The sequence below is a fragment of the Panthera uncia genome, chromosome C2, assembly GCF_023721935.1.
Source record: "Panthera uncia isolate 11264 chromosome C2, Puncia_PCG_1.0, whole genome shotgun sequence".
In the NCBI taxonomy this organism is placed as follows: Eukaryota; Metazoa; Chordata; class Mammalia; order Carnivora; family Felidae; genus Panthera; species Panthera uncia.
Genome location: NC_064810.1, coordinates 71,104,124 through 71,132,022, shown reverse-complemented (window position 1 = coordinate 71,132,022; position 27,899 = coordinate 71,104,124). Strand labels below are relative to the sequence as shown.

At 54.3% G+C, this 27,899-nt stretch overlaps 1 protein-coding gene across 1 annotated transcript; it reads left to right on the top strand.

The window, feature by feature from the left end:
* The first annotated feature begins 1,074 nt into the window (after positions 1-1,074).
* On the top strand, positions 1,075-26,686 carry MELTF (melanotransferrin). The gene is made up of 16 exons (XM_049628359.1): positions 1,075-1,246; positions 3,089-3,243; positions 4,587-4,686; positions 5,462-5,644; positions 7,892-8,048; positions 9,269-9,336; positions 11,995-12,182; positions 12,939-13,119; positions 13,868-14,019; positions 16,244-16,340; positions 17,517-17,711; positions 18,922-19,078; positions 19,167-19,234; positions 21,306-21,493; positions 23,120-23,318; positions 23,791-26,686. The coding sequence occupies exons 1-16, from the start codon at positions 1,198-1,200 to the stop codon at positions 23,871-23,873; spliced, it is 2,220 nt and encodes a 739-aa protein (XP_049484316.1). The 5' UTR covers positions 1,075-1,197; the 3' UTR covers positions 23,874-26,686.
* The last annotated feature ends 1,213 nt before the right edge of the window (positions 26,687-27,899 follow it).

Genomic DNA, 27,899 nt, shown 5'->3' with positions numbered 1-27,899 from the left:
TGCCTCACTGTTGTACTCAGGTCATGTCTTGATCTCAGGATTGTGAGTTCAAGCCCTGCATTGGGCTCCACGCTAGGTATGAAGCCTACTTAAAAATAAATAAATAAATAAATAAATAAATAAATAAATAAATAAATAAGAGACTGTTGGCCCTTCCCCCAGAGTTTTTGATTTAGTGGGTCAGAGGTAGGCCTGTGAATTTGTATATCTAACAACTTCCCAGATGGTGTTGATTCTGCTGGTCTGGGGACACACTTTGAGACCCAGTGGCCTAGAAAAATAGACAACCCAGCTTTTCCTCCCTCACCTTCTTCTCTCTCTCTCTCCTTTCATGTCCCCCTCTGTAATTTTCTGCTTCGTCCTCCTCCCCATTTTTAGTCTTCTTCCCATGTTTCAAACCATGATGGAAGGAGCCAAGCTCTGCCAGGGACCTGGGTTCTAGTTCTAGCTCCATCACTGACTAAATGTGTGAACACAGGGCAAAGTCACTTCCCCAGTCTAGGCCCAAGGACAGACAATCCCCCACCCTCACAGCCCCTTCCCCAGGCAGGACCACATCTACCTGGGTTCATCTCTGTATCCCCAGATCCTTTGTGCAATATGTACTTGAAGAGAGGCTGGTGAATGAATTCAATGGCCTTTCAGCTTCCTTGCAGCTCAGACTCCAGGTTTCTGACTTCTTCCTTCCAAATCTGAGCTTTTTCCTCTTCAGTTGAACATGATATTTAGGGTGTTTCTAGACCAAGGGAGGGGTGAATGCTCTGGAATGTGGGGCAGAGAGTTGAGTGGACACAACTCTAGAACAGCGTGTTAGCTGGGAGAATCAGGTCCCAGACAACAGAAACATGACTCTCAGGGACAAGTAAGCGTGTGTGCTCAGAAGCTAGGAGCACCTAGGAGTCGGCCGGTTAGACTGGGTCCCCCACGCCCCCTGAGGTTCCGGCAGGGGGCGCCAGAGAGAGGGCCAAGGCCAGCCCGGTTAGCCCAGGTGTCCAGTCTGGGGCGGGAGGGTGCGCCCGGGAGGGTGCGCCCTAGGGGCGTGGACACCGCCGAGAAACACCCTGGCCGCATTTAAGTAGCTGCAGGCCAGTGCCAGGGAGGAAGGAGGCGAAAAGTTCCAGCAACTGCTGACCTACTCGGACCCAGAGTTAGACGCACCGACACCCAGCCCGGCCCCAGCTAGCTCTAGACCGCGCCATGCGGGGCCCGAGCGTCGCTCTGTGGATCCTCCTCGCTCTGCGCACAGGTGAGGCCCGACGGCCCGGTCTCGGGAGCAGGAGCAGGAGCGGAAGTAGGAGCTGGGGCGGGGGTCCTGCAGTTCTCCAGCCCCGGACCAGGGTCCCACGCAGCTAGGAAGTGTGCTCTGAGTCCTTATCTCCCGGGAAAGAGGGGAGGCGTAGAAAGGCGCCAAGTGCAGCTGAAGACGCCGGGGGTTGGGGGGTGGGTACTAACACTGACCCCGGCCGACTGGGACGTCCGGAGGGCTTCTTGGGGGAAACGGCATTGAGCTGGGCCTATGGAAAAGCGGGCCTGCTGACCTGCCCAGGAGAGGGGCGGCCAGAGGCGTGGAGGGGAGCGTCTTGGAGGGTCGGGGGGGACAGCTGGGAGGGTGAACGCTCTTGGTAGGCGTGGAAGCCCGAAGAGGGTTTGGGGGCCGGAGCGACTCTGCCTCTCCCGAGCCCGGGAGGGAAGCGGGAGGAGATTCTAAGGGACCGGTGGTGACACGTGAGATACGACCCGAGCTGGGAGCGTGTGTGCCCAGAAGCTACGAGCACCCTAGGGCGCCCTGCGAGGTGCAGCGAGGAGGAGGGGGCGCTGCCGGGTCTCCTCGCGTCTGCACCGCCCTCTCCCAAGGAAGTCAGGGCCCAGGGCAGTGAGGCGTGAGTCTGGGCATCGGGGAGCTGCTGGCAGGGACGGGCGGACACAGGATGGGTTCACCCTGTGACCTCACCAATACAAAATCTGGACCCGCTACCAGGGTCCCAACTCTACGGTTGTCGGGACTACCAAGGTGCAGCCCTGGGGCTCTGGAGAGGGGGGACGCAGTTTCACATTCCAGGATGCCGCCAGGAGCTGGGTTGCAAAAGGAAGGCTGTGGAGGACCCTGCAGTCTTGACCCTTGGAGTGGGGATGGGAAGGACAGGCTGCCAGGAGAGAATGACCTGGTTCCTGGGGGTGGGGAACTGGATCCAAAGCTGGACAGGGTGAGTGGTGGAGGAACTCAGGTCTTCCAAGGCATCGACTGCAAGGATATCTGGCCCCACTTCTGCTGGGGCCCCCAGGCTGGATGCTTTCTGGGACCCTGACCCAGTCAGACCTCGGGACCCAGGAGGCTCCCCACCAGGAGGAGGGGTCTAAGCAAAAGTCCACGGAAGAGCTATGTGTCCTGGCTCTCCACATAGGTTTACTTACAGCGTAGAAGGTGGCTTTTCTCATCTGCACTCTCCAATGACAGAGCAAGCTCAGAGAGGGGAAAACAAGTTGCCTGAAGTCACTAGCTCCTTCTCCAGGAGCGGAAACGTGAACTCCACCTGCTGGTTCCTCAGCTTCCCCTTGGCAGAGGCCTGGCACTGTGACCCTGAGGGTGGGTTTGCAATGGATGTAATCACAGATGCTCCGAGAGGATGCAAGTCTCCTCAGGGGCAGCCGTAACCACTTCCCAGTCTCAATTCCCGGCTCCTGAGGAGGGCGCAGGGATCCTGAGTGAGAGAACCTGGTCCATCACCCTCTTGTTGGAGGACACAGAGGCCCCAAGACTAAGCAGGAACTTGCCCAGTCACGGAGCCAGCCGCGACTCCCCAGCCAGTGCTCTTTCCAGCCACCAGGCTAAGCAGGTTCGGGGGTAGCCCAGCACTACCCCCGGAGACATTCCCTGGCCTCTGTAAAGTGCCAGGCTCTCAGCTGCCCCAAGTGCAGGAATATGCGTGCAGTCTGTGACACTTTTTGCCTCGGTCCCTCCCCGGGGGAGGGCAGGGCCGCAGTAGAGCACGGGCTACACAGGCTCGTGGGGTTACACGCAGCTGCTGGAGCCAGCCTGCTTGGGCTCGGGATGCCAGGGGAGCTGGACCTCACTGTCCCCTGCCCCCAGCGCTCGGCGGCATGGAGGTGCGGTGGTGCACCACCTCAGACCCAGAGCAACAGAAATGCAGCGACATGAGCAAAGCCTTCCAGGAAGCCGGTATCCGGCCATCCCTCCTGTGTGTCCAGGGCACCTCAGCCGACCACTGCATCCAGCTCATCACGGTGAGTCCTGCCCCCTCACTCCACTACCACACCCTGCCAGACGGGAGGGCTCTGACTCACGAGGGAGTACACAACAGCGTCATTCACAGAGAAAGGTGCCGATTTCCTCCCTGCCAGCGGGCATTAGGATCTCCTGAGTTTCCCAGGCAACAAGGGCCGGCTTGTTTCCTGCCAGGGCCCAGGCCAGCCACTGGGAGGCCACAGAGAGGGCCCCTGCTCGGTGGGCGCCAGTAGGGAAAGATATCTAAGAGGCAGAGTTTTCCTTCCACAAGGCCCCTGCTAGAGTAGGGACACTACCCACCCCCACCAAGGTGCGCCCAGACAGCAGCCCCCTCGGTGGCCCATGGTAGTTAGGCCGTCATGAAGCTTTCCCGAATGGGGCTTGTGCACTTTCTCAGGAAGGAGGAATGAAGGCCAGCAGTCCTAGGTGGGTGAATGGGGGTGGGAAAGAAGTGCTGAGGGGTGGATCTGCTCAGCTGGCACTGACACTCAGAGGCAGGACTTCAGTGGAAGGACAGTGCCTGGAGGGAAGCTTTCTGGACAGGCACAAGGGAACCTGGGATTTCATTTCAGCTCAGCCCTTGATTTCTCCCCAAAGCTAATCCAATCATATAGTACCACATGGGCCGGGGGCTTCGGTCAGGCTCCACTGGGAGGAAAGCGATTATACTGAACTACAGTTTTATCATGGACCCCATGACACTGATAGGTATACTGCCATTTGTGTTTTGAAATAAAAAAGGGAAAAAATGAAGCGGGAATTTGTGGGATTCAGTCTGCATCTTAGAAAATCTGAGGTTAACAGTGGAGGCGGAGGTCTGAGAGGCAGGAAAATGAGGGAGGCTCACTTTCCACTACATACCATTTTGTACTATCTGATTTTTTTAAGTTCATCTATTTATTTTGACAGAGGGAGAGAGAAAGAGAGTGAGAGCACACAAGCAGGGGAGGGGCAGAGAGAAGGAGAGACAGAATCCCAAGAAGGCTCCGCACCATCAGCGCAGAGCCCAGTGCGGGGCTTAAACACGCAAACCATGAGATTATGACCCGAGCAGAGATCAAGAGTCAGACGCTTAACCCACTGAGCCACCCAGGCGCCCTGAAAATTAATATTTTTTAAATACATAATTAGAAAAGGCAAACCCTTGGCCTAGGAGAGCTGTCACCTAGGACCTGGTAAAGCGTGAGCCCGCTATACCCTGGTGGCTGCAAGGCTGAGCCAGGACAGGGTTCCTGGGCCAGACAAAGAGGACGAGTGTAGACCTCCATGGCTTTTCAAGGGGCCCTAGGCAGTCGAATGGGCCAGGGTGCCTGGGCTGGGCTGACCCACATGTTCCCAGCAGGCCCAGAAGGCTGATGCCATCACCCTGGATGGAGGAGCCATTTATGAAGCCGGGAAGGAGCATGGCCTGAAGCCCGTGGTGGGCGAAGTATATGATCAAGGTCAGAGGGCTGAGTGGGAAGAGGGGCGGGCCAAAGGACAGAGGATGTCACTCTGCAGTGGGTTTGGCCCTCGAGCTGGTCAGTAGCCCTGTCCCCAGAACAGTCCTGGTGTCCAGGCCAGACCAACCCACAGAGACTCCCCTAAGTCTCTCTTGCCACCCCCCTTAGAGCGGGGGCACCACAGACATAGAGGGCCAGTTTAAGTCTGTTCTTCCCTGTGGGGAGCCCAGCCTGCCTGGAACTCGCACCCACAAGCCCTTACCGAGGGGCTGCCCCATGTCTGCTATAGTGTTAGGCACAACTGACTGGGTGAAGGAGTCTTCATAATGCCCAGCGCCCGAGCACTTCAGTGACCCTGTGTCAGAAACAGCACGAAGTGGGGATAGGGGCTGGCCAGAGGTATTGCCTAGGACCTGCAGAGCTCAGCCGACCAAGATCAAATCCCAGTCCCGCCCCTTCCTATGGTCCTCTGTGGCCTTGAACAACCTTCCTTCCTTGACTGCAAAATGGGGAGAGTAACCCCTGTCCTGTCACACAAATGAAACGAGTCAGCCTTGACTCATGGTGTGCACTTGACACATGGTAAGGGCTTGGAGATGTGAAAGCCTCTGCCCCAGTCCCTGCACCTTGCATCAGATCTGTGTCTAACTCAGGATACGTGGTGCGCGCACACACACACACACACCCATCTCCCACAGCCTTCCCAGGCAGGGTTCCAGCCTCTCTGGTGGCTTCTTCCCTGCCACCCTCGCTCCTCTCCTGTCTCTCCTTCTAGAGGTTGGTACCTCCTATTACGCCGTAGCTGTGGTCAAGAGGAGCTCCAATGTGACTATCAACACCCTGAAAGGCATGAAGTCCTGTCACACGGGCATCAACAGGACGGTGGGCTGGAACGTGCCTGTGGGCTACCTGGTGGAAAGCGGCCGCCTCTCCGTGATGGGCTGCGACCTGCTCAAAGGTAAGGGCTTTGGGCCAGGCAGGCTTCTCCTGCAGGAGCGCTGCGTCTCCCCACTGGCCGCTGCGCTGCCTTCCCCTCACAGGTGACCGCCCTCAGGCTCACCTTCGTCCACAGCTTCCTTTAACTAAGGAGCAGCCCCATCGCACCTCCTCCAGGGCCTTCCGGACACCTACTTGGTGCTGGCCCTCTCTTTAGTGCTGGCCAGCCTGCTGTTGCTACCGTTTAAGTTCTGGTTGATCGGCCCTCCAGGGCACTTGACTCTGGCTCACTCATCACGGTACCCTAGGACACCCCTGAGCACAAGGTCCCACCCGTGTTTGGGAGGTAGTGATGCTCAGGGAGCAGCTCTCACCTGGTAGACCTGTGTAGGTTCCTACTTCCAGAGACGTGTCCTCGGCATTACACACGAGGAACTACTTTTTCGGGGCCCAGACAAGCTGCTGGCTTATACCCAGAAAGCTCACAAGTGGGTGACCGCAGTCGATTCATTTCTAGTAAGAATAGGGCTGTCCTGCAAACAGAATGTCTCCCATGGAAGGGAGGTGAGAGTGATCTGAGAGGGGTTGTTGAGAATAAAACATGCCAAGGGAGTGAGCTGAAGCGCTGAGTGCCTGACTGAGAGCACTCAGGTAGAAGTTGTGCTTCTCCTGCTTGGGGTTTCTTTTCCTGGCCACCAGTCTCTCCACGGCAGGCATAGTACAGTGAAGTGGCCCCTGACACATGACAACCACATTCTTAAACTGCCCTCCTGGGGCATCACAGCACCCCCAGTAGAGTTTATCCATGAGTGTGCTACCTCCTGGTTTGTTCCACGGGTGACCAGTCCCTGTCAGTGGGGGCAGGTGGGAGAGCATAATCGTCTTTTTTTTTTTTTAATGTTTATTTCTGAGAGAGAGAGAGAGAGAGAGAGAGAGAGAGAGAGAGAGAGAGAGAGAGCATGATCAGGGGAGGGGCAGAGAGAGAGAGAGAGGAAGACACAGAATCCGAAGCAGGCTCCAGGCTCTGAGCTGTCAGCACAGAGCCCGACGCGGAGCTCGAACTCTCATGAACCGCGAGATCATGACTTGAGCCGAAGTCAGACACTCAACCAGTGGTTGAGCATAATGGTCTTTTAAAGCCCAGACTTTGCTGTCAGATAGATGTACATTTAAACCCTGGCTCAGCATAGTCTCCCTCATTGAACATCAGTTTCCTCATCTGTAACACAGGAAAATTAGCACTACAAGCCTGTGATGTTGGAAGAGCTGAGATAATTCACACAACGACTTTGCACAGGACGCAGCACAGGGTATATCCTCACTGCACAGAGCTGTTGCTACATGAGCTCAACTCCTATACCTCTCGGGGGCACCTTGCTATCGTATACGCATACACATGCGCACACAGACACGCACACGTGCACACGCGCATGGGCTACACCCACATATGCACAAACCCGTACACACACATGCACGCATACACATGCATTCACTGCCCCCGTACAACCCAACCACTGTGTAAACCAGCACAACCTGCAAGAGCTTGGAAGCCCTGTCCCCTCGGATGGTGGCCAGATGTGGGTGGCCTGTCTTTCAGTTGGCACATTTATTAAATTTCTGTTCCTCTGGGAGGAGGCAAAAAGCAGACCAGGAAAGGGAGCCCACCCTGGAAGAGTGTGGTCTAGCTGGGTGATGAGCCAGCCTCCTGCTCACCCTATGTGGCACTAAGGTGACCTTAGCACAGGATAAATATTTGCCGAAAGGGTGGACACTGGGCCTCAGTGCTGGCGGCGGCCCCAAAACCATGCCAATCCTGACCACTTCACCGTTTCCCTGCCCCTTCCTGTGTTTTCAAAAGCGTTGTCTATGAAATTAATTGTAGTCATTACGTATTAACTTCTTTCTTTCCCCACTTTCATTGATGACACGTAACTGATTTGAAGTGAAACCCACAGTGAGGACAGTAGTTATTTGACAGTTGTCCTTTGCGGGCAAGTGGAGATAAATGTTTTATCCCCCAGAACTGTTTTTAAAATAGCGAAATTCACTCCCAACACTCCTTGCTGCTTTTGTGGCCCCAGTTTGGGAGTCACTGACCCAGTCCAGCTCCCCAGTTTTGCTCGGACAGAAGCTTGGAGGGTCCAGCGAGTCCCTGAGGAGCCCAGCCCACCCTAACTGCAGCCTGAGGAGAGTGAGCCCTCCCTGGGGCACTGGCCCAGGGGTCTGACCCCGTGTGGCTGACTGACCTCCCTCTGCCTCCTTCCCACAGCTGTCAGCGACTATTTTGGGGGCAGCTGCGTCCCCGGGGCGGGAGAGACCAGCTACTCGGAGTCCCTCTGTCGCCTGTGCAGGGGCAACACTGCTGGGGAGGGGGTGTGTGACAAGAGCTCCCTGGAGAGATACTACGACTACAGCGGAGCCTTCAGGTGAGAGGAGAGGGCAAGGGTGGGGGGCGCTGAGTCAGGGATGAGGCCTTGAGGCCACAGAGCGGGTGGTAAATAGCTGCACTGAGAGGTCCCAAGGGTGGGGCAGTGTTGGCTGCATCTCTTCAAAGCACCCTTTATATAGTTCATGTGCCTGGTTAGTTTAAAAACATCAACCTGGAATATGCCGGACTGGATTTGCTCACAAAATCAACATGTTTGGTGTATTTAGAGAGATGAGGGCTTAGAGAGTAGAAAACGACAAAAACAGCCTTTTGCCACTTTTGTGTCGCCATTCTGGTGTCTCAGACTCACAGGGAGGGTGATAGGAGTGGGAAAGTGTGGCGGGAACCCTGGAAGTCCTGACAGTCGGAACTGGCCTCAGCTCCGCACCCGATTAGGGCTGGTACTTTGGATGCGCTCTCCTTGGAGCCCAAAGAGAGTCTCCAACAGCATGTGGCATAGCTGCGTCTGTCCACAGCTGAGGAAACATGCTCAGCAGGGCCGGCAGTGGAAGCCTCCTGAACCCCTCTAACTGCCTCGGCCTCAGTGTTTCCACCAGGAAGCAGGGAGCCTGCTGGTGCCCCACGCCCCAGGGTGGGATCTGGGGAAATGCAATTTGGGGCACAGAGAGAAAAACAGTCCTCAGTCCTCCAAGCCAGAGCTTTTGGCCTGCCCCGCTCTCCTGGTATTCCCCCAGCCCGGACCCTGCTTCTCTGCTGGCTGTGGGGACCCAGGCAGCCCTTTGCCCAGTAGGGCCTGGCCTGCCTCCCTCACTGGGCAGTGACGTATAAAGGATACATAAAAGTCCTGGTCCCTTCCACTCAGGGGTTTTTGGTGTGGCATGAGAAGGTCTTACCTAATCCCCTGCCTCAGGGCAGAGTCATCTTCAAAACACCCTGAGCATTGAAGCTGTTGATAACAGCAGCTGCCCTATGAGTACCTGCTCCACTCAGGCTCCGAGCTGGGCTGTACAGTGTCTATGCTGATTGTAAAGGATCTCTCCCTATGGAGAGCTACTTTCTTATCCCCACTTTAGAGGTGATAGAGGCTAGGAGGGCTCCACAACTTGGCAAAGCCACACAGGAAACAAACCAGGGAGCTAGATCCTGGGACTTCCTGACCGTGAAACCTGTGCCCACCATCACCAACCCCTACGATCCAGAACAGACCTCCAGAAGGCAGATGAGCTCCACCCAGGCTCACTGGTTTCTCCTCTGCAGGTGCCTGGCGGACGGGGCAGGGGATGTGGCCTTTGTGAAGCACAGCACAGTGCTGGCGAACACTGATGGTGAGTAGGGAGGGCCGGCGTCCAGGAGCAGGGTCTCAGGCCCTGTAACTCTCCCTAAAAGGAAGAGATGAGTCTCATGAGTATAGTTCAAACTGCTCTGTGGGGCAAGGGGCTGCCCTGCTCTGATTTGTGTCTGGCATTGGCTCCCACTTTCAGACTGGATTCTGACTGCAGAACATTTGCAAATCTCTGCATTAGCCCTCATCTACCATTCCTTCTCCCATTATCTGAAGAAGCCATCCCTTATCCCTGAACAAGGTCATATTAAGTTGGGTTAGTGTTATGTGTTGATCCATTATATCATTGTCATTTAAAAAAATTTTTTTTTGCAATCGTTGAGCTATAGAAAATTTCTAAGAGTCAGTCATAGAACTTCCATTTATTTTTACCCAGATTCTGGCTTTTACCATTTGCCACATTGGATTCATCATTCTTTCTATACTTGTGTATGTTCTTTCTGAATCATTTGAGAGTATGTTTGCCTGCCTCAGGCCCTTTAATACTTCAGTGTGTATCCCTAAAAACAAGGAGATGTGGACCTAGCCACAGTAACAGTCATCAAATTCGGGAAACATAACATTGACACAATACTATTATCTAATCTACAGCCCATATCCCAGATTCACTAGTTTTCCCAATTCTGTTCTTTGTAGCCATTTTTTTCAGGCCACAGACCTAATGTGTGATCACATGTGGTATTTGGTTGTCAGATCTCTTTCGTTTCCTTTAACTTCAAGGAATTTCTCAATCTTTGTTTTTGTGGCAGTGACATGTTTGAAGAGTCAGGCCAATTATTTTCTAGAATGTCCTCTAATTTAGATTTCTGTCGGGATTTTTATTTCTTTAATTTGAGGTGTAATTTACATGCAGCAAACACTCTCTTTTTGAAGTATGGTTTGGCAAACTTTGCCAAAAACACAGTTGTATAACCACCAATACAATCAAGAGAGTGATTGTGACAGACCTCTCACCCCAAAAGTTTCTTGATGCCCCCTTCTGGCACCCACCAATCATTTCTGTCTCTATAGTTTTACCTACTCAACAATGTCTGATTACTGTCTTTTTTTTATCACAATCTTTTTTTTAATCATAACCTTTGCCTTTAAAAGCAGAAGGTCCATCATGTGGTCTGACATTCAAGAAGGCAAACAATAAGAACCAGATTTTAGAAAGGGGAAAAAAATGATTTGAAAAAGGAGGAAGCACATAGGATTATCTCCAGAGCAAGATGATCCTATGAAAATGGACAGCTGGGACTTGGGCCTTAAGATCAAGCAAAAAAAAAAAAAAAAAAAAAAAAAAAAAAAAAAAAAAAAAAAAAAATTGGAAGGTGGAGAAAGAATAGGGCTGTATTGGGTTAAAATTGGCACTTTTAGTATTGTGGTGGTAATCTAAGGAAGTCTAAGTAATTTTTTAAAGACTATCTTCATGCAAAAGATTGGTAAGAACAAAAAAGGAAATTGACATAAATGTCTGAAGCAACGGTGGCTCTAATGGTCCCTAGCCAATGAAAAACAGTGGCAGATCAAAATACCAAAGTGGTACGTTTGTCTCACCGGAAGGCCAGATATGCCCCCAGAGCTCTATACAAAGGCTTTGCAGCAGATTAAAAATAGAGAAGAGCTGGGGAGGGAGGCGAGAATGGCACAGAGTAATTGTTGAGAGTGCTATAAATGATCATGCAGTCATTAAAAATGACCTTTATGGAGTTTTCCAAACTATTGCTCTCGGTTTTGGGGTTTGGTTTTGAAATAGCTTTGGAGGGAACAGAGTTTTCATGATCCCACAAATGATTTTTCCCCCTCCTATTTCCTAGCAGAGGCTTATCCTCCTCATTTTAAAATTGAAAAGTCATAAACATATTGTTATGTAATGCCATCTGTTGAGTTACAATCTTAAAATTATTCTTCTTAATATTCTTAATCTGCTGTCAATATTCACTCTTTCAAATAAATCTGGTTTTCTATCATAAATGAGTTTTACGGAAATTTTCCAATAGTGTGGGAAAATGCTTTAAAATGACAAATGGAAAAAAGAAAAGTAGGGTGCAAAATTGCCTATCAAGTATGTCCTTAGCCATGTTAGAAATGGTTAGAAAATAGAACAAAGGACTTGGAGGAAACATCCTTAGACATTAGTGGATGAATATTGGATGAATATATGGGCAAAGCTTTGGAGAGTTACCCTTTTCTCTCTGGGCCACGGTTCTGGGTAGATTCTGTCTGGCTGTGTTCCCACCATGGTCCTCTCCCCTGCTCTCTGCTCAGAGCCAAGTTTAGAGCCAAGCAGTGAACTCCTGCTTCATTTCTCTCTCCCCTTCTGAGCTCCCCTTTTTCTCTTATTCTTTTTATCATTAATGAATCATCCTGTTTGTATGTGCTGCATTACTGTCAGAGACCTCAAATCCGTGTTTTTAATAGAAACTGGGGAAAGTCTATAGAAAATGTAATACACCTGGTCTTGTGGAGTGTGGCCGCCAAGCTCCTCTTCATTCTGAGTTCTGGGTCCCACCTCCTAGAAGAGTTTCTGTTCACCATGAGTCTGTGGCTCTTTACACCCTAGCCTCTCCTCAGCTCCCTCTCCTGGGCCTTCCTGAGGCCTTTCCCAAACCCCTCCCAGGACAGAAGTTGCCTCACCACAGGCTTCCTATCTTCCCAGGGAAAACTCTTCCCTCCTGGGGCCAGGCACTGCTGTCGCAAGACTTCCAGCTGCTATGTCTGGATGGCAGCCGTGCTGATGTCACCGAGTGGAGGCGATGCCACCTGGCTCGGGTGCCTGCTCACGCGGTGATGGTCCGGCCTGACACAGACGGGGGCCTTGTGTTCCAGCTGCTCAATGAAGGCCAGGTGAGTTCAGGGCACCCCCCTACCCTGCTTCGACACAGCTTCCCAGATGGTACTGAACCTTCTGGTCTCTCGCCAGGGTAGGAGCTCACTCCAGTGAGAGCCATCATGGGGCTGGGCCAGCCAGACCAAGAGGGGCAAGCCTCAGGGACCCCCACCCCTGCCCGGGGCGAGACCACAGCTGAGGAGGTCTCTGTAGTGTCCAACCTTGGTGTGAAGGAGGGACCGACTATGTGAGCTGGCAGCCAGAAGGGCAGACCAGAGAGGGGAGACCCAGGACTCAGGAAGCGAGGAGGCCTGGGCTCAGGCACCCCTCAGAGAAAGCTGCTCACATTTGTGGCTCTTAAGACCAAAACCAGAATATATGAGCAAATAAAATGGCAAAGCCAATGAAGGTCGAAGTACCCCATTAATTAAATGTGCTGAATAATGTTTTGCTGAGACCACTGTTTACAAGAACAGCACATTTCTGACTGTGGGGCACCCCAGCTTTAGCTAGTTTTGTCCCATCACTTGTCCTTAGTCCCATCCACACCTGGGCCATAAGTCCTGTGTTCAGTCAGCTGAGTGTGACAAGGCAGAGTGCACTGGGGGAGCACAGAGGAAGGAAGGAGGCAGTGCCTCACCTGGTCACCAGAGTGGGCACCTGGCCAGAGGGCGTGGGAATAAGGAGCTGGTGGCATATCTGGGAGGGATGTGCCCCCCCCCTTCCTGCTGGCATCACCTCACCAACCCCCACTCTCATCCCTTGACACACAGCGTCTATTCAGCCATGAGGGCAGCAGATTCCAGATGTTCAGCTCTGAGGCCTATGGCCAGAAGGACCTGCTCTTCAAAGATGCCACCTCTGAGCTGGTGCCCATCGCCACACAGAGCTATGAGGCCTGGCTGGGCCGCGAGTACTTGCAAGCCATGAAGGGTCTCCTCTGTGACCCCAACCGTAAGTCCACCGGTCTCTTGCCCCACTGGCTCTAGCCCAGCCGGACCACAGGCATGGCAATGCTTTCTGGAGAGGCAGCTGGGAGAGGACACTCACCCCAGGAGCTGTGCCCCTTGGCCTCCATGAGAACCATTTGCTTCCACCTCCCTGCCTCTGGAGGTCTGGGGAGGAAGCTTCTCCAGAGTTGCATGGCCTGCTATACCCTGGATGCCCCATCCACTCCAAGGGGTGAGATCCAGGCCATCAGGGTCTGTCTTGGGAAGGGTCTCCTTGCCCCTCCCCACAGAAGTCATCAAGTCCCATCATTCTCTCTCCACAATGCCTCTCTCTTCCTCCTCCCCACCCCATAGCCAAGGCCCTGGTTCAGCCATTGTCTGTTGGCTGGACTATTGCAGTAGTCTACAAATGGGCTTCCTGCTTCCTGCCCCCTACAGCCAGGGAAATGGTATGCCACTCACTTAGACACATGGCAGCCATGATCTGCCTCAAGCCTCCTCACAGTCCCATGAAAGAGGCACACAGTTACCCCCTTTCTGTAAGAGGAAACAGGATCAGATGTTTAAATAACTTACTTCTTACAGCTAATGAGGGAGAGGACCAGACTCTCCCTTGGGTCTGGCTCCAAGCTCTTCGTACTGAGGTACTGGCCCCCATGGCCCCTGCCCCACAGGCCATCATGCTCAGGGCCAGCCCCTGAAGCAGGTGTGTGCGGTGGTGACCACAAGCTCACACACACTCACACACACAGGGCTGCCCCGCTACCTACGCTGGTGTGTGCTGTCCGCTCCAGAGATCCAAAAGTGTGGAGACATGGCTGTGGCCTTCAGCCGGCAGAAGCTCAAGCCGGAGATCCAGTGTGTGTCGGCCAATTCTCCCCAGCACTGCATGGAATGGATCCAGGTAGGGGCCGTGCCCAGAGGGGCAGGTGGTGGCGGTGCCTGGGATGGTCCTTACCAGTCCTCCCCCAGTGCCCTGGTCTGAAGGAAACAGGGTAGGCTGGGGAGGAGAACACCTCCTGTGACAGAGGAAAGGTAGGAGGAAGGCCTGGCAGGGACCAGCCATCCCACCCCAGGGGACAGGTTGGGGGGAGGGTGGTATTTCCTTTCAGGGAACCCAGGAATCCCTCCTCACTGAGTGGGTGGTCTGGGAACAGAAGGAGCCCGAGACTGGCCCAGCCAGGCACTGGTTGACCTGTGGCCTTCTATAGAGAGAGATGAAACAAATGGTACTGACCCTTACTAAGTACAGTGAAGTACTGATGTCTTCTGTGATGGTCTATCCCAGCCTTTTTTTCTAAGCTTGTCATGGTTCATTGCACTGATTTGGCATCTGCTGATATGCTGCAGCCAAAAGCACTGGCCCTGTGGAGGCCCACGCAGCTCTGTCCTGCTTTGCTTCTCTGCCTGGAGATGGAGGCCAGGACCGGGAGGTAGCCCTAGGGCCCTGCAACCAAGGATGCTACTGTGGCCACAGGTGGCCCACCAGCCCTTGGAGTCCTGGGCTCCTCCCTCCTCTTTTTTAAGAGCAAGTAGGTAGAGCCTATGGTCAGGAGCCCTTATCAGGGCAGTCCCCAAATGCAGGCCGGACCACAGCGCCTCCGGAGTGTCCACACTGCCCCAGCCAGGCAACCACATTGACTTAAAGCCCAAGAAGAGAAGCATGGACAGGAATAACAGGAGGTCAGGATCGTGATAGATAGCAGTCACACGAGCACGTGAGTCCCAGGTGCCTCACGCTGTGCTGAGATTTCACGCAGGCTGCTTCACTTAATCCTCACAGCACCGCTATGGGGTGGGTATGATCACTGTCAAGTGCGGAAACTGGGGCCGGGAGAGGCTGAGGAAGCAACTTGCCCAAAGTCACCCAGCTCATGGTGGGGGAGCCCCTATCCCCAGGGGCCCACAGGAGGCCGGCCCCAGCATGACCGCAGGTAACGCTGAGGAAGGGTGGGCCTCAGTGGAATGGAGGAAGGGGAGACTGGAGGTAGAGGGCCGTTCATTTCCTAGGGCTGGGCAGGCTGTCCTGTGGGGGGCGGCTGGGGCCATGGGCTGCAGAGCAGGGACAGATGTAGGAGAGAGGTTTCAGCTCCCTATAGGCAGGAGCCTTCTCTCTGTCTGAACTCAGACAGGGCCCAGGGGCTGCCCAGTGCCCTACGGGGAGAGTAGCAGACTTGGAGGTTCCTCAGAACCCCAGCAAAAGGCTCAGAGATACTTGGTTCTGAGGCTCTCAGGGATGGTGTCCAGTGTAGCTCTGATACCCATCTGCTTCCAGGCCACGGTGACTCTGGGAAGGGGGTGCCAGCTGGAACGGACCCTGGGCTGTAGGTAGGAGGTCTGGGTGAGGGAGGAGAGGGCCCCCAGAGACACACCCTCCAGGCCCAAATACCAGTGCCACTGCCTGTTATTCCGCCATCATGCCTCTGGGCCTGACCGGTGCAAGGTACCTTCCTGGGGTGCAGATGTCCCCTCTCTCCCCTGGCCCCATTCCCTCTCCTTGGGGTTCGTCACACTACTATGCCTTGATTATTGGCTAATCCCTTTTCAGTGTCCGAGGGGTCACCTGCGCAGAGGCTTCAGAATTCACAAGATTGGGTGGAGAGTGGGAGACCTGGAGCGCGTCAGGAGGGTCGAGAAAAGAGGGCCCTGGGCTCCTCCTGCTGCCTCCTGAGGCAGAGCTTTTTAGCCATGAGACTGCTGTCTTTGAGCCTGGCTCTTTCATACATTCGCATACACATTCGACAGATACACATTGCATTTGTGCTGGATGCTAGCCCTGGGCCAGGTGCTGGAGACACAGTACAGTGCCCCAGGCCTCTGAGGCCTGGCAGTCCCTGGGGAGACCCCACCCCAAGCACAAGGGCAGTGATAGTCAAAGTTCTGCTCAAAACAGGGCCTGGCAACAGATGTGTCAGTAAACATTTATTCAAAGAACAAAGCAGACGCCCATGGATGGGAGTGCTGGTTTCATGCCTCTGGTCCTCCAAGCACCCCTTTTGCCCACACATCTCACTAGGGTGGGGTAGGATAGGGTTCCTCGGGGAAGAGAGCGAGAGGCCAAAGTCCCCAGCACCTCTGTCAAATCCCGACACCTTCTCTGCCCGGTCACCCGTTCTGTCCCATTTCAGGCTGGGAAAATTGATGCTGTGACCCTGAAAGGCGAGGACATCTACATGGCGGGAAAGGAATATGGCCTGATTCCAGCAGTTGGGGAGCGCTATGCCCGTGAGTGTGGTTGCCGGGTCACCTGGCCTCTGCTAAAAGCAGCTGATATTTTCATATATATATAACCCACCTCAGCCCTTTTCAAAAGCTCCCCCTCAGTGTCCCTTTCCCAGGGCTGGTTGCTGTCAGTCACAGGCAAACCCCAGATCTCGGGTTTCCCATCTAGTCATTAAAAGCCTGGCAGGTGTGGGCAGACCTTCTATAAAAGGTCAAAAAGTAAACCCTTTAGGCTTTACAGGCCATATACAGACTCTGCATATTCCTTTTTTTTTTTACAACCTTTTAAAAATATTAAAATCGTTTTTTAAAACATTTTTTAATGTCTATTCATATTAGAGAGAGAGACAAAAAGACAGAGCATGAGCAGGGGAGGGGCAGAGAGAGAGGGAGACACAGAATCTGAAGCAGGCTGCAGGCTCCAGGCTCTGAGCTGTCAGCACAGAGCCCGACACAGGGTCCAAACTCATGAACTGTGAGATCATGACCTGAGCAGAAATCAGAAGCTCAACCGACTGAGCCACCCAGGCGCCCCTAAAAACTGTTTTTATGCTTATAAGCCAGGCCATACAAAAGCAGGCTGAGTATTTGCTGACCCCTCGATGAGAGAGCCTCCTCTGCCCTTCCAGCCTGACCATGTGGCTCATAGAAGGTGGCCCTGGGGACTGTCCTTCCTGTCAGCTCATGCACACCTTCCCAGTGGCCCAGGCTGGGGCCTTGGTGCTCTGTCCCCTTAAGTGGTGACCTCAGGTCATTTCACTTGGACGTGAAAAATCTTTGGGCCTAGGAAAAATGTTTCTGCAGTCCTCAGCTGTGCCTCCACCTTTCTCCCAAGAGGTGAGAAAAATACCACCTGAGTGTAAGGGAAGGAAAATCTCTTTGGGTAAGGAATGTTGGGGAATGGGTTGAGGGACACAGAACTCTGAAAAGTGGAGCCAAGGGCTGCTTCCCAGCCTTGGAGGGGGACAAGCAGGGGTCCCACTGCTGGATGTGCACTCCTGAACCCATGCAGACAGGGCCTGGACCATGCAGAGAGAGGCACTTGGGGCAGGACCATGGCTCTGGGGCAGGAGCCGCCTGAGGGAACGGGTTGAGGGCAGGAGGGGATTTGCGTTGGCTCATGCCTGGCTGAGGCCGGAAAGCACCAGTGGGGTCCTCACTGGTGTCCCCTCCCCACAGCGGAGGACAGCAGCAACTCCTACTTCGTGGTGGCTGTGGTGAGGCGGAACAGCTCCTACGCCTTCACCCTGGATGAGCTCCGGGGCAAGCGCTCCTGCCACTCAGGGTTCCACAGCCCCGCGGGCTGGGACATCCCCGTGGGCGTCCTGGTGCAGAGGGGCTTCATCCGGCCCAAGGACTGCGATGTCCTCACAGGTACCACCTTCTGCAGGGACGTAGACATGCAAACTCTGTTTTGGGGTCTACTGGGTTGGGGGCCGGGTCTGAAGGTCAGGGAGCCCACCCCCCGCAGGATCCCACAGAGCAGCCCAGAGAGATTTCCTCTTCCTCCTTGATGTGCCCCTTTCTCTTGGGAAGGTTGGGAATATCCTTTTGTTTTCTTTTTTCTTTTTAGTTTTTTTTACATTTATTTATTTTTGAGAGACAGAGAGAGACAGCATGAGCAGGGGAGGGGCAGACAGAGAGGGAGACGCAGAATCAGAAGCAGGCTCCAGGCTCCGAGCTGTCAGCACAGAGCCCGATGCGGGGCTCGAACCCACGAACTGTGAGATCATGACCTGAGCCAAAGTCGGACGCTTAACCAACTGAGCCACCCAGGCGCCCCAAGGTTGGGAATATTCTTGCCTATGCTTAGAGCCGTTGTTGGGTGGAGGGTACCACACTGCCCCGTCCTGCTTACCCAGAGTGGAACTAGCTCCAGTGGGCATGAGGAGCAGGGGGTATGCATGAGCTCTGGGCCTGGCGGTATCACCATCCAGTCATGGGTCTGTCCCCATATCCCAGCAGCAAGGCATCTGGGGGACCTCGCTGGAAAGTGGCCAGGCTTCTGTACAAGTGCTGAAGAAGTCACATTTACCAAGCAGCCACCTTATGCCATACACAGGGCCCTCCCCACCTGTTAAATCACATACATCCATGGTGAAAGGAAGGCAGTAGGAAGCTGGCAAGATCCTGGGCTGACTGCACCTCTGTCCCGTCTGGCACCTCAGAAAAAAACCACATTTTTTTTTCTAACCATCACAAGCACACAGAGAGTGTTAGGGTTGGCTGCTCCCACTCCCACACAGCTGGGCACTTGCCCTGACTGGAAGAGAATAGCTTATGAGGTAGTGAGTTCACCATCCCTGAGGGAGTCCAAGAGAAGACTGGGTGACTACCAACCAGAGGCTGTCCATGGGATTCCTGTATCTGGACAACTTCTGTACTCCCCTCATCCCTGTGATTCTCACAGGAGGAGACATGCTCATCTGAGCCAGGTGGGCAGTGCAGCAGACGGGTGGCCTTGAGCTGTCGGGCCAAGCAGAGTGGGCAGACTTGTAGGGGAGTGGCCCTCTCATCTGCCCCTGAGCCCCCACTGCCCTTTCCCCTGCTGGCCCCTTGACACAGCCCTCCCCCTCTGCTCCAGCCGTGAGTGAGTTCTTCGGTGCCAGCTGCGTGCCCGTGAACAACCCCAAGAACTACCCATCCTCGCTATGTGCGCTCTGTGTGGGGGACGAGCAGGGCCGAAACAAGTGTGTGGGCAACAGCCAGGAGAGGTACTATGGCTATAGTGGCGCCTTCAGGTAAGCAGTGGCCTGGTGGGCGGGCCTGGGGCCAGCACAGACGCTGGGTCCCTCCTGCCAACACCTGCCTTGGCCTCTTGTGTGGCAGGTGCTTGGCTGAGAACGCGGGGGATGTTGCCTTCGTCAAGCACACAACTGTCTTTGACAACACAAATGGTACGTGAGGGGGGCTGGGGCCAGAGCGGGACCAGATTCTTGGGGGGTTGTTCCCCATCTCCAACATGATACAGGCACTGGGTATTGCCAGGATTGGGGTAGAGCAGCAGCTGGGAAAGACTGAGTCTAGAAGGCTCTGCCCCTTGGGGATCCCAGGGGCTCCAAGGGCTTCTCAGGAAGAATAGACCTCAGGGCACATGTCCAGGTGGGCAGGACACATGACAGTTTTTACCGGTCTAGAATCCAAGTCTCCATTCCACCAAAATGGTAGAAACTCAACCTCAGTCCATTTGGAGAGACCCCTTCTTGGGCATTTATATTGTGTCTAGGTATGGTGGGGGGCGGGAGTGGGCAGGTGCAGGAGGACAGGGGCCTCTCTCCACAGGGTCATCAGTACACATCAGCATCTGGTCTTTGGTCCGGAGAAGGTCAGTGTCCCGTGCAGGGAAATCACCTCGCATCTCCTAAGCCATACAAGGCAATGCACAAACCCATTCACATCACATGGGTGGCTTTTTCTCTGGAGTCACCTTCCTGGGCTCTGACTGGGAAAAAGGGCCCAGAAACTCTATGCCCCCAAACCCACACCTGGGTCCTATTGAGGGGCAGGGGACTTTGGCGTGCCTCTCTTCCCTCCCTGCTCCTGTTCCATTTTGAAGGCTGGAGGCTGTTTCCCCCCCCAACACCTACTGTTTGTTCTTTCTCTATACCCTGCCTGCACCCAGGCTTTGAAACCCCAAGTGCTGGGGGCTCAGTCTTCTCTCAGAAACTCGTCCCCAAAACTCAGTGCAGAAAGGTGCAATGTGGCCCGAAGGGGAGGAGGAGATTGGTGAAGAAGAAGCAAGACCTGCAAGAGAAGAACATCAGTTAGGATTTCAAAACTCAGATGCCACCCTGCCTAAGAAGTATTACCAAAGCTTGGGAGGGCTCCAGGCCCCATTGCCACAACCCCTCGCCCCTGCAAAGCTCCTACCCTGAAGAACACTTGGGATCATCCCCCCAGGAGGAGAGAGATTTGTGCTCCTGCAGGAGCCAGTGAGCCTGGCCTGGCCCCAACCCCAGGCCCTCTGTGGTCTCAGGATAGGGGGAGGGGAGGGGCCGGTCCTGGGGGGACCCTTTCAAGAGTCACCTGCATCGAGGCACCCACCTCCCAGGGGCACTCATTCCCCTTTATTTTTATCTCTACTTGTGGGCCCACCTGGAGTTTCTTCTGGAAGAGGGTGGATACTAAGTGAATAATACATGAAGACACAAAAATAGTATGATTCCCGAGGGCAGCGTTTCTCAGGAAGCCCTTGGGCCAACAACCCCCTGCTTCAGAAACACTGGGTTGCTGGTTTAAAATACCAATCCCTGGGCCCCACCCTAGACCTAACTTTGAAACTGCCTCTTCCAGATCAACACATGATGTTATACCTTTTCTGGTTTGAGAACTTCAGCCATTAGGGCAAGAGGTCCACCACCACCTTCAGGAGCCCACCCCACCTCAGGCCCAAGACCTGTAACACACAGGTGGGGCTCTTGGCCTGGGAGTGATTAAGAGTCTCCATTTTGTCATTTCATATGCAATAGGAGTGGTCATACTCACTTTGTGTTACTGCCATGAGGAGAGAGCAGTGCTTGTGAAATACCTGTCACATTATAGGTTCTCCCTATTCTCTACCAGTGGTAGCTCCTCCCAATGTTATTTTTTTTAATGTTTTTATTTATGTTTGGAAAGAGAGAGAGAGCACAAGTGGGGCAGAGGCAGAGAGAGGGGGACAGAGGATCTAAAGTGGGCTCTGTACCGATAACAGCAAGCCCGATATGGGGCTCGCACATGCAAACTGCGAGATCATGACCTGAGCCGAAGTTGGACGCTCAACCGACTGAGCCACCCAGGCACCCCGGCTCCTACCAATGTTATTAGCTCAACCAGGTTCTCCGGTCCTGGTAGGAGAGGAGATAAGTTGGAGAATGGAGAGGGTTGAGAAGCTGGCTACATATGGCCACCTCTCCCCAGTCAAGGATTTGTGAATCCAGAAGGAAAGCAGCCTCTCTCTTCCTCTCTCCCAATGCTCCATCCTCTCAGGCCACAATTCTGAGCCCTGGGCTGCTGAGCTAAGGTCAGAGGACTATGAGCTGCTGTGTCCCAATGGGGCCCGGGCCGAGGTGTCCCAGTTCGCGGCCTGCAATCTGGCACAGATACCATCCCATGCTGTCATGGTCCGGCGGGACACCAACATCTTCACCGTGTATGGACTGCTGGACAAGGCCCAGGTGAGCCAGGGCAGGGGCTACATCACTGGGGGGTGGGCAACCAAGTGAGCCAGGGCCCCGGGTGCTTCAGTCTACCTGGAGCAGACCTCAGGAGGAACTGAGGAAGCCTGGAGAAAGTTCTGACATGCTCACTTAGTCAAACCGTTCCTCCAACTATCCTTTCTGTGTCTTGCATTATTAATGTTTCCTTCTCAGCCAGATCGTTCTCACCCACATATAAACCTGCTGCTGTTTCTACCATCTTGAAAAAACAAATAAGCCCCCTCTTGGTTTCACAGCCATTGTAGCCATAATCCCACCCTCCTAGAGCAAAACTCCTTCAAAGAGTCATCTCTACTCAAGTCACCAGTTCCTCTCTGGTCTCTCTCTCTTTTTTTTTTTTTCCCAGTGTTTATTTATTTTTGACAGAGAGAGACAGAGTGTGAGTAGGGAAGGGGCAGAGAGAGAGGGGGACACAGAATCCGAAGCAGACTCCAGGCTCTGAGCTGTCAGCACAGAGCCTGACATGGGACTCAAACGCACGAACCGTGAGATCATGACCTGGGCTGAAGTTGGACACTCAACCGACTGAGCCACCCAGGCGCCCCCTCTCTGGTCTCTCTTAAGAACGGAGACCATTCTAGACAGGCCCCCACAGGGCCGTGAACCTGCCCTGAGCTAGATCAAAGTGAGCCATGGTGCTGAGTCCAGTGGCTGTTTCTCAGCCCACATCTCCCTGACCCTTTAGCCACATTGGCCACAGCTCCCACCTGCTGGAAGTGCTTTGCCCCTTGGCTTCCAGGTGCACACCTGCCTGGCTCTCCTCCCAGGCTCTATAGCAGTTCCTCCTCATTTCCCTGGCTTGTAATGACTGGACTGCCCCAGGGCTCTATCCTAAGCCCTCTTCTCCACCTCCACCCCTGTTGACATCGCCTCATCCCACGTTGTCAGCAGCCATCTGTGTACTGACAGCTCCCAAATTTATTCCTTCAGCCCTGCTTTCATCCCACCCTTCCATCTTTAACAGCTGCCTACCTGACATTTCGACTAGCATTTCTAACAAGCTTCTCAGCCTGAACAAGCCCGCAGCTGGACTGCCTGCTTCCCTCAGGCTTCCCCCCTGCTGCGAATGGCCACTCCAGACCTCACATTTCCTCAGGAGTCTTCTTCAACTCCTGTCTTTCTCTCACGGTCTACATCCAGTCCATCTGCAAATCCCATTGGCTCAACTTTCAATATACATCTGGAATGAACACAGACTGACAACAGGGCCTTTGGTTCCCACCCACTCCACCCCCTCCCCCACCTCCCCATCTCCCCCCTTCTCTCCCCTGTGTCCCCTTCTCCCCGCGGAAGCGATGTGGGGAAGAACCCTGTGTCAGTGCACATTTTCCCGGGGAGAAGGCTGGCCTTTCATCAGATCCTCCATTATCCGTGAGTCCCCCGAAAGATTGATGGCCACTTTGACCCTGCTTACTGTGGAAGCTATCATCATATCAGTACTCCAGCTTGCTAGGTTGGCAGGCCTGTGATTTCACATCAGTCTTGGTGCCCTGAAATCCCTTGCTCTTTGGGTCACCATATGTAAAGCCTGAGTGACCACTGGGGAGGCCAGATGAAAAGCACATCTACCTGTGGTGCTTCCAGGACCTGTTTGGAGATGACCACAATAAGAATGGGTTCAAAATGTTCGACTCCTCCAACTATCATGGCCAAGACCTGCTTTTCAAGGATGCCACGATCCGGGCGGTGCCTGTGGGGGAGAAAACCACGTACCGAGACTGGCTGGGCCCTGACTACGTGGCGGCTCTAGAAGGGATGCTGTCTCAGCGGTGCTCGGGCGCAGGTAGGTTCACACCTCACGGGAAGAGCAGGTGTCCCGCCACATTCCCCGTCATCCCTCCCAGCCTTTCACCCCATATCCTGAGTGAACTGAGGGCCTTTCCGGGTGGTTACAGACGATCAAGGTGGGGTGTGGGGGCAGCGGGGAGTGTGGTCTGAATAGGAAGACTGCAGACAGAGCAGAGACACTGGCTGTGTAACCCAGACAGACCTAGATAAAGAATATAAATGCTGCCAGTAATGGTCCAGAGAGGATTGAAGCAACCACATAAATATACATGAAGTATAATTTTGGAAGGAATGAATATGTAAAGAAACCGGGGGAAAGAAGAACTGTACCAGGGCAGAAAGAGGGAGCCTGGCCGAGTCGAGTGCACACAAGTGCGCTCGGTCAAGTCCTGTGCTGGTGTGCCCACTGCCCGATAATGCGGCTCTAGGTGCTCTGAGGCCTTAACTGCCTGTGTTCGATCCCTCAGCGGCCCTGGTCCCCAGCCTGTCCCAGTTGCTGCTGCTGCTCCTGCCACTCCTCACAGCTGGCCTTCTCCATACCGCCCTCTGAAGCAGCTCCAGGCAAGCCTAGCCCTCCCTCGGAATGGAAACCTACTCAGAAATCTCCATAAATAAGCTGTTCTCTATGGTGAAGCGGTTTAGCACTGCTCAGAGAGACAGGAAGTGTGAGAAACCACGGAGCTCCTCAGAGCTGCGATTCTGACACCAAAGAGGAGGTTCTGTGATTGCTGCAAACCGGAATAAAGATGAATGTTAAAGGACCCCCCCCCCCCACCTCGAGTTGAGTTGGATGCGAGCAGTGCTCCTGCGTGAACCCAGCCTCTGCCTCCCAGGCACCACCTGTCCCTCTGCCACCTGAGGCGGGCGAGCTGGCCGGCCTCCCAGTCACGCCCCACCCACGGCTGGCAGGCCGCCTCCCTGCAGATCTGTAGGCTCCCACCACCGGAGGAGCCTCACCAGGCTCAGGATTGGAAAAGGCCAGTTACCAAGGAAACAGGCTGAGCCCCCAGCCTCCCACACGGCCCTCTCCGGCCCTCTCCGCTGGAGCCTGCCCTGCTGAGCTGCCCAGGGGACCCGTCCTCTGCCGGTTCCCTCTTCCCCTCTGAGGAATGGATGCACACTTGGCACCTCCTGTTAGCCCCTCTCCATCTGGGCTCTAGACTCCCTCTTCCGGCCTCCCTCCTTAGGACACCGTGTCTGTCTAGGGAGGCATCCACCAGATGAGGCTACAGTCGGGCCTGCCAGGGAGGTGAAGCTGCTGGACACAAACAGCCCTTTGTCCTTGTCTTCTGTGGCTTGGTGTGGCCCAGACCACCCGACATACCTGATTGTGCTGGGCCAGAACAGACCACAGGGGTGAACCCTCAAGGGGGTCCTCAGACAAAGGAAATGCTCCTCAGTAAGCATCCCCCCTCCTGAGTTTCCATCTCAGATTATCCTCTTGTCCCACCCCCGTGCGACGCCCTCCCCTCCTCAGATGCCCCTGCACATCTAGCAGTGGCAGTTGCCTCCCCATGGAAGGACTCAGTCTCAAGGACCTGCCCAGAGAGCTCCAGGCCTGGAGCAGGAGGTAACCTGGGCCTCCGAGGCAGCACAAGCTGTCTGAAGAGGCAGGAATGGGGAGATGCCCTTCTCTTTGTCACAGGAGCCGTGGGCCGGGTTAGGCACCAGTGGGGAGCTCCACCTCCTCTGTGTCTGCAGGAGGTCTCCTCACCCAGGCCTGTACCAGCTGGACGAGGCCACTCAATCCAGAGGAAGGGTCCCACCTTCCCCTCCCCTGTGAGTCAGAGGAAAGTGCCTGGAGAGGGTCTTCTCTACTCCATTTTTGCCACAGTTGTTTGAGGAGCCAGAAAAGTTTCCAGAACTGCCAGCTCTTCCTCTGAATTTTCTTCCCTGAGAAAAGGAAAAAAAAAAAAAAAAGAAGAAGAAGAAGAAGAAACAGGAGCAAGCCACCCTCTCAGCAGACTGGGAGCCGCGTGGGTCTTGAGCTATTTGCGTCTCGATCTGCGGGGGCCTCGGGGACGCCGATGACAGGCTGGTTCCTGGTGCTTCGCCCCCATCAGGGGGCGTTGGGATGGATACCTTCCATCTCTCAGCAATGAAGGAGGCCCCTGGCAGCATCCTGGCCACAGTCGCGCCGTCCCGAGGAGTCCTAGTCACCATGCTGGGGAAACTCTACCCCACTGCGAAGGGCCAGAAGGAGCAGCCTCCGCTACCAAGCTTTGTACCCTCTTCACCGCGAGGAGTGAATGATTCTCTGACCTGATGATTGTTTGATTTTTTTTTTTTTTTTTTTAAGGGAGATTCGTCCAGTGAGAGTGTATTTGTGTTTGGCTACCCTGGGCTAGTGTGCTGCCCAGGGTGTGACACCAGTAACCATGAGCCACTGAGTATGACATGTGTGAGTGCTGTGTGAGGTTGGATTTTCAGGTGACAGCAGGGGGCTACCACTGTGTTAGTGCTAATAAAAGATGTTGGTTTGTTTTTTTAAAATAAAGCCGAACAGCCCTGCACCTGATGAGGCTTGGAATCTGATAGAAACTTTCTGCCGCTGATTGATTTGACTTCTTAGCTGGTCAGAGGCCTACCTGCCCCAGACCACTCCCCAGCCTGCCCAGAATGGCAGTTTCCACTCAGAACCCTGTTCCCCGAGCCAGAGTTAGGGCCTCTTCAGCCGGTGAGGCACCCAACTCCCTTCTCCACTCTGAAAGGGCCCCCAGCACATCTCAGCTGCCTCCACCCCCTCAGCCTCTTGGGTACCCACTCTTCTGGGGACCAGATAAAGAGGAGGATGCCAACTTCTACACCCACCCCTGCCCTGTGTCTGCAAAATAAGCTGCCCACACCTTTGCTTTGGCAAGTTGGCCACTAATTCACTGGAGGAGGGAAGGGGAGGGAAGTCAGATCTCCCACAGTCCTCACCAGCAGCACTGTCTGGCCTGACGTGAAGTGAGCCAGTGGGGCTGGCCTTGGCCAGTGCCCTGCTGGGGCTGAGGATGTGGAGGTTCTCTGCCCTTCCCCCTTCCCACGGCTCCTCCGCTGCCCCAGGCCAACCCTCCCTCCGTCGCTGCGGCCATCTTACAGAGCTGCGTCTCACTCCCACAGTGCTCGTGCTGTAACTGGGTGGTCTGCCTGACCTCAGAAGCTGGGCAGGGACCTGGGCCTCAGAGAGCATCCACACGGTCTCTGCACCATGTGAGTCTCCTGGTGCTGCCACTCACCCCTTGAAGCTTCGGGAGAGTTACTTAGCATCCGAGCCCCATCTCCACTTCTGAAACATGAGCTTGATAGTACGCACCTGGTGCAGTCCTTGTCAAGTCTGGATTATCCTACATGTAAAACACTCCACACCCTGCTTGGCACATCCCAGGTGCAGGACAGACACTATTACCATTGCTATTACGATTACTCCTAGAGCTTGTTTTGTGGGCTTAATTTTCAAATTCCCAGGAGAATCATCTGATTGGCCCAATGTGGGTCAGGTGTCTCCCACTGGACCAATCAGCTCAGGCGAGCATTGGGCATACAGCGAAAACCTGGCCACTGAGACCCCCCCAGAAAGAGGAAGTGAAATCATAGCGAGCAAAGCAACATCCCCAAGTGTTGGCTACCGGGTCTGCTTTAGGTAGTATTTGGCATTTGTCAAGCACCTATTAATATCTACCGGGGCAACAGGGACCTCGGCCATGGGTTTTGTGCTTTAGAACAGTGCTTTTTAAACCTGGATGTGCACGCGAATCTCCTAGGGATCTTGTTAGAGTCAGAATGTGATTCGGCAGGTCTGGAGTGAGGCTGCAGTTCTAACCAACCCTCAGGTGGTGCCCACACTGCTGGTCTCGGGATCACATTTAGAGAAGCAAGCCTTCAGAGACCTCTGCTGAACCCCCTCTGACCACACCCACCCACGGTGGGAAGAGTCACAGGGAAAGTGCTGTTTGCCCAGGGTGCATAAACCATCTTTTAGACCATGCTTTTGGACTTCTTATCCCGAAGAGTCCTGAGCCAGTTACCAGGGTTTGCACAGGACTCTTCTTCAGGTCCTGCCTCCAAAGGGTGGTCAGAAGGCTGCTGTCTGCAGGAGGTGTAGAATGAGCTTGATGAACAGGCTGCAGTGTCCACTTACATGTGCACAAGGCCCTGAAAACATGGGATGGAGCCCGGATGGGAAGAAAATCAGGTAAGCTGGGGGATGGGAGCTCGTTCGCTCTGCACCTCATGTTCCAGTCTGCCAACTCTTTATAAAGGGTTCTTTGTCAAAGTAGGACAGGACACATTTTATTTAAGTTTGTTAGCTTGAGTTGTAACTTTGTAGCCACATGGGAGGTAAGCCTCCATTGGTACTCTTGTCCTGGGCCCAGCAAGTGTTTGGGGTGGGCGGGCCTGCTGTGCACACAGCTGTCCAGCTGACAGCTGTACTCTCGGGGCTCTGGAAGACACAAAGAAGTCAGGCTAAGAGCCATTGCCCCTGCCTTTGGTCTCATTTGAAGAGACCACTGGGTGGGTGTGGTAGAAACAGGGACGGTGAGAAGGTGACTAACTAACCCCCCCCCCCCCAAGGACAGGCAGGTCCTCCTGG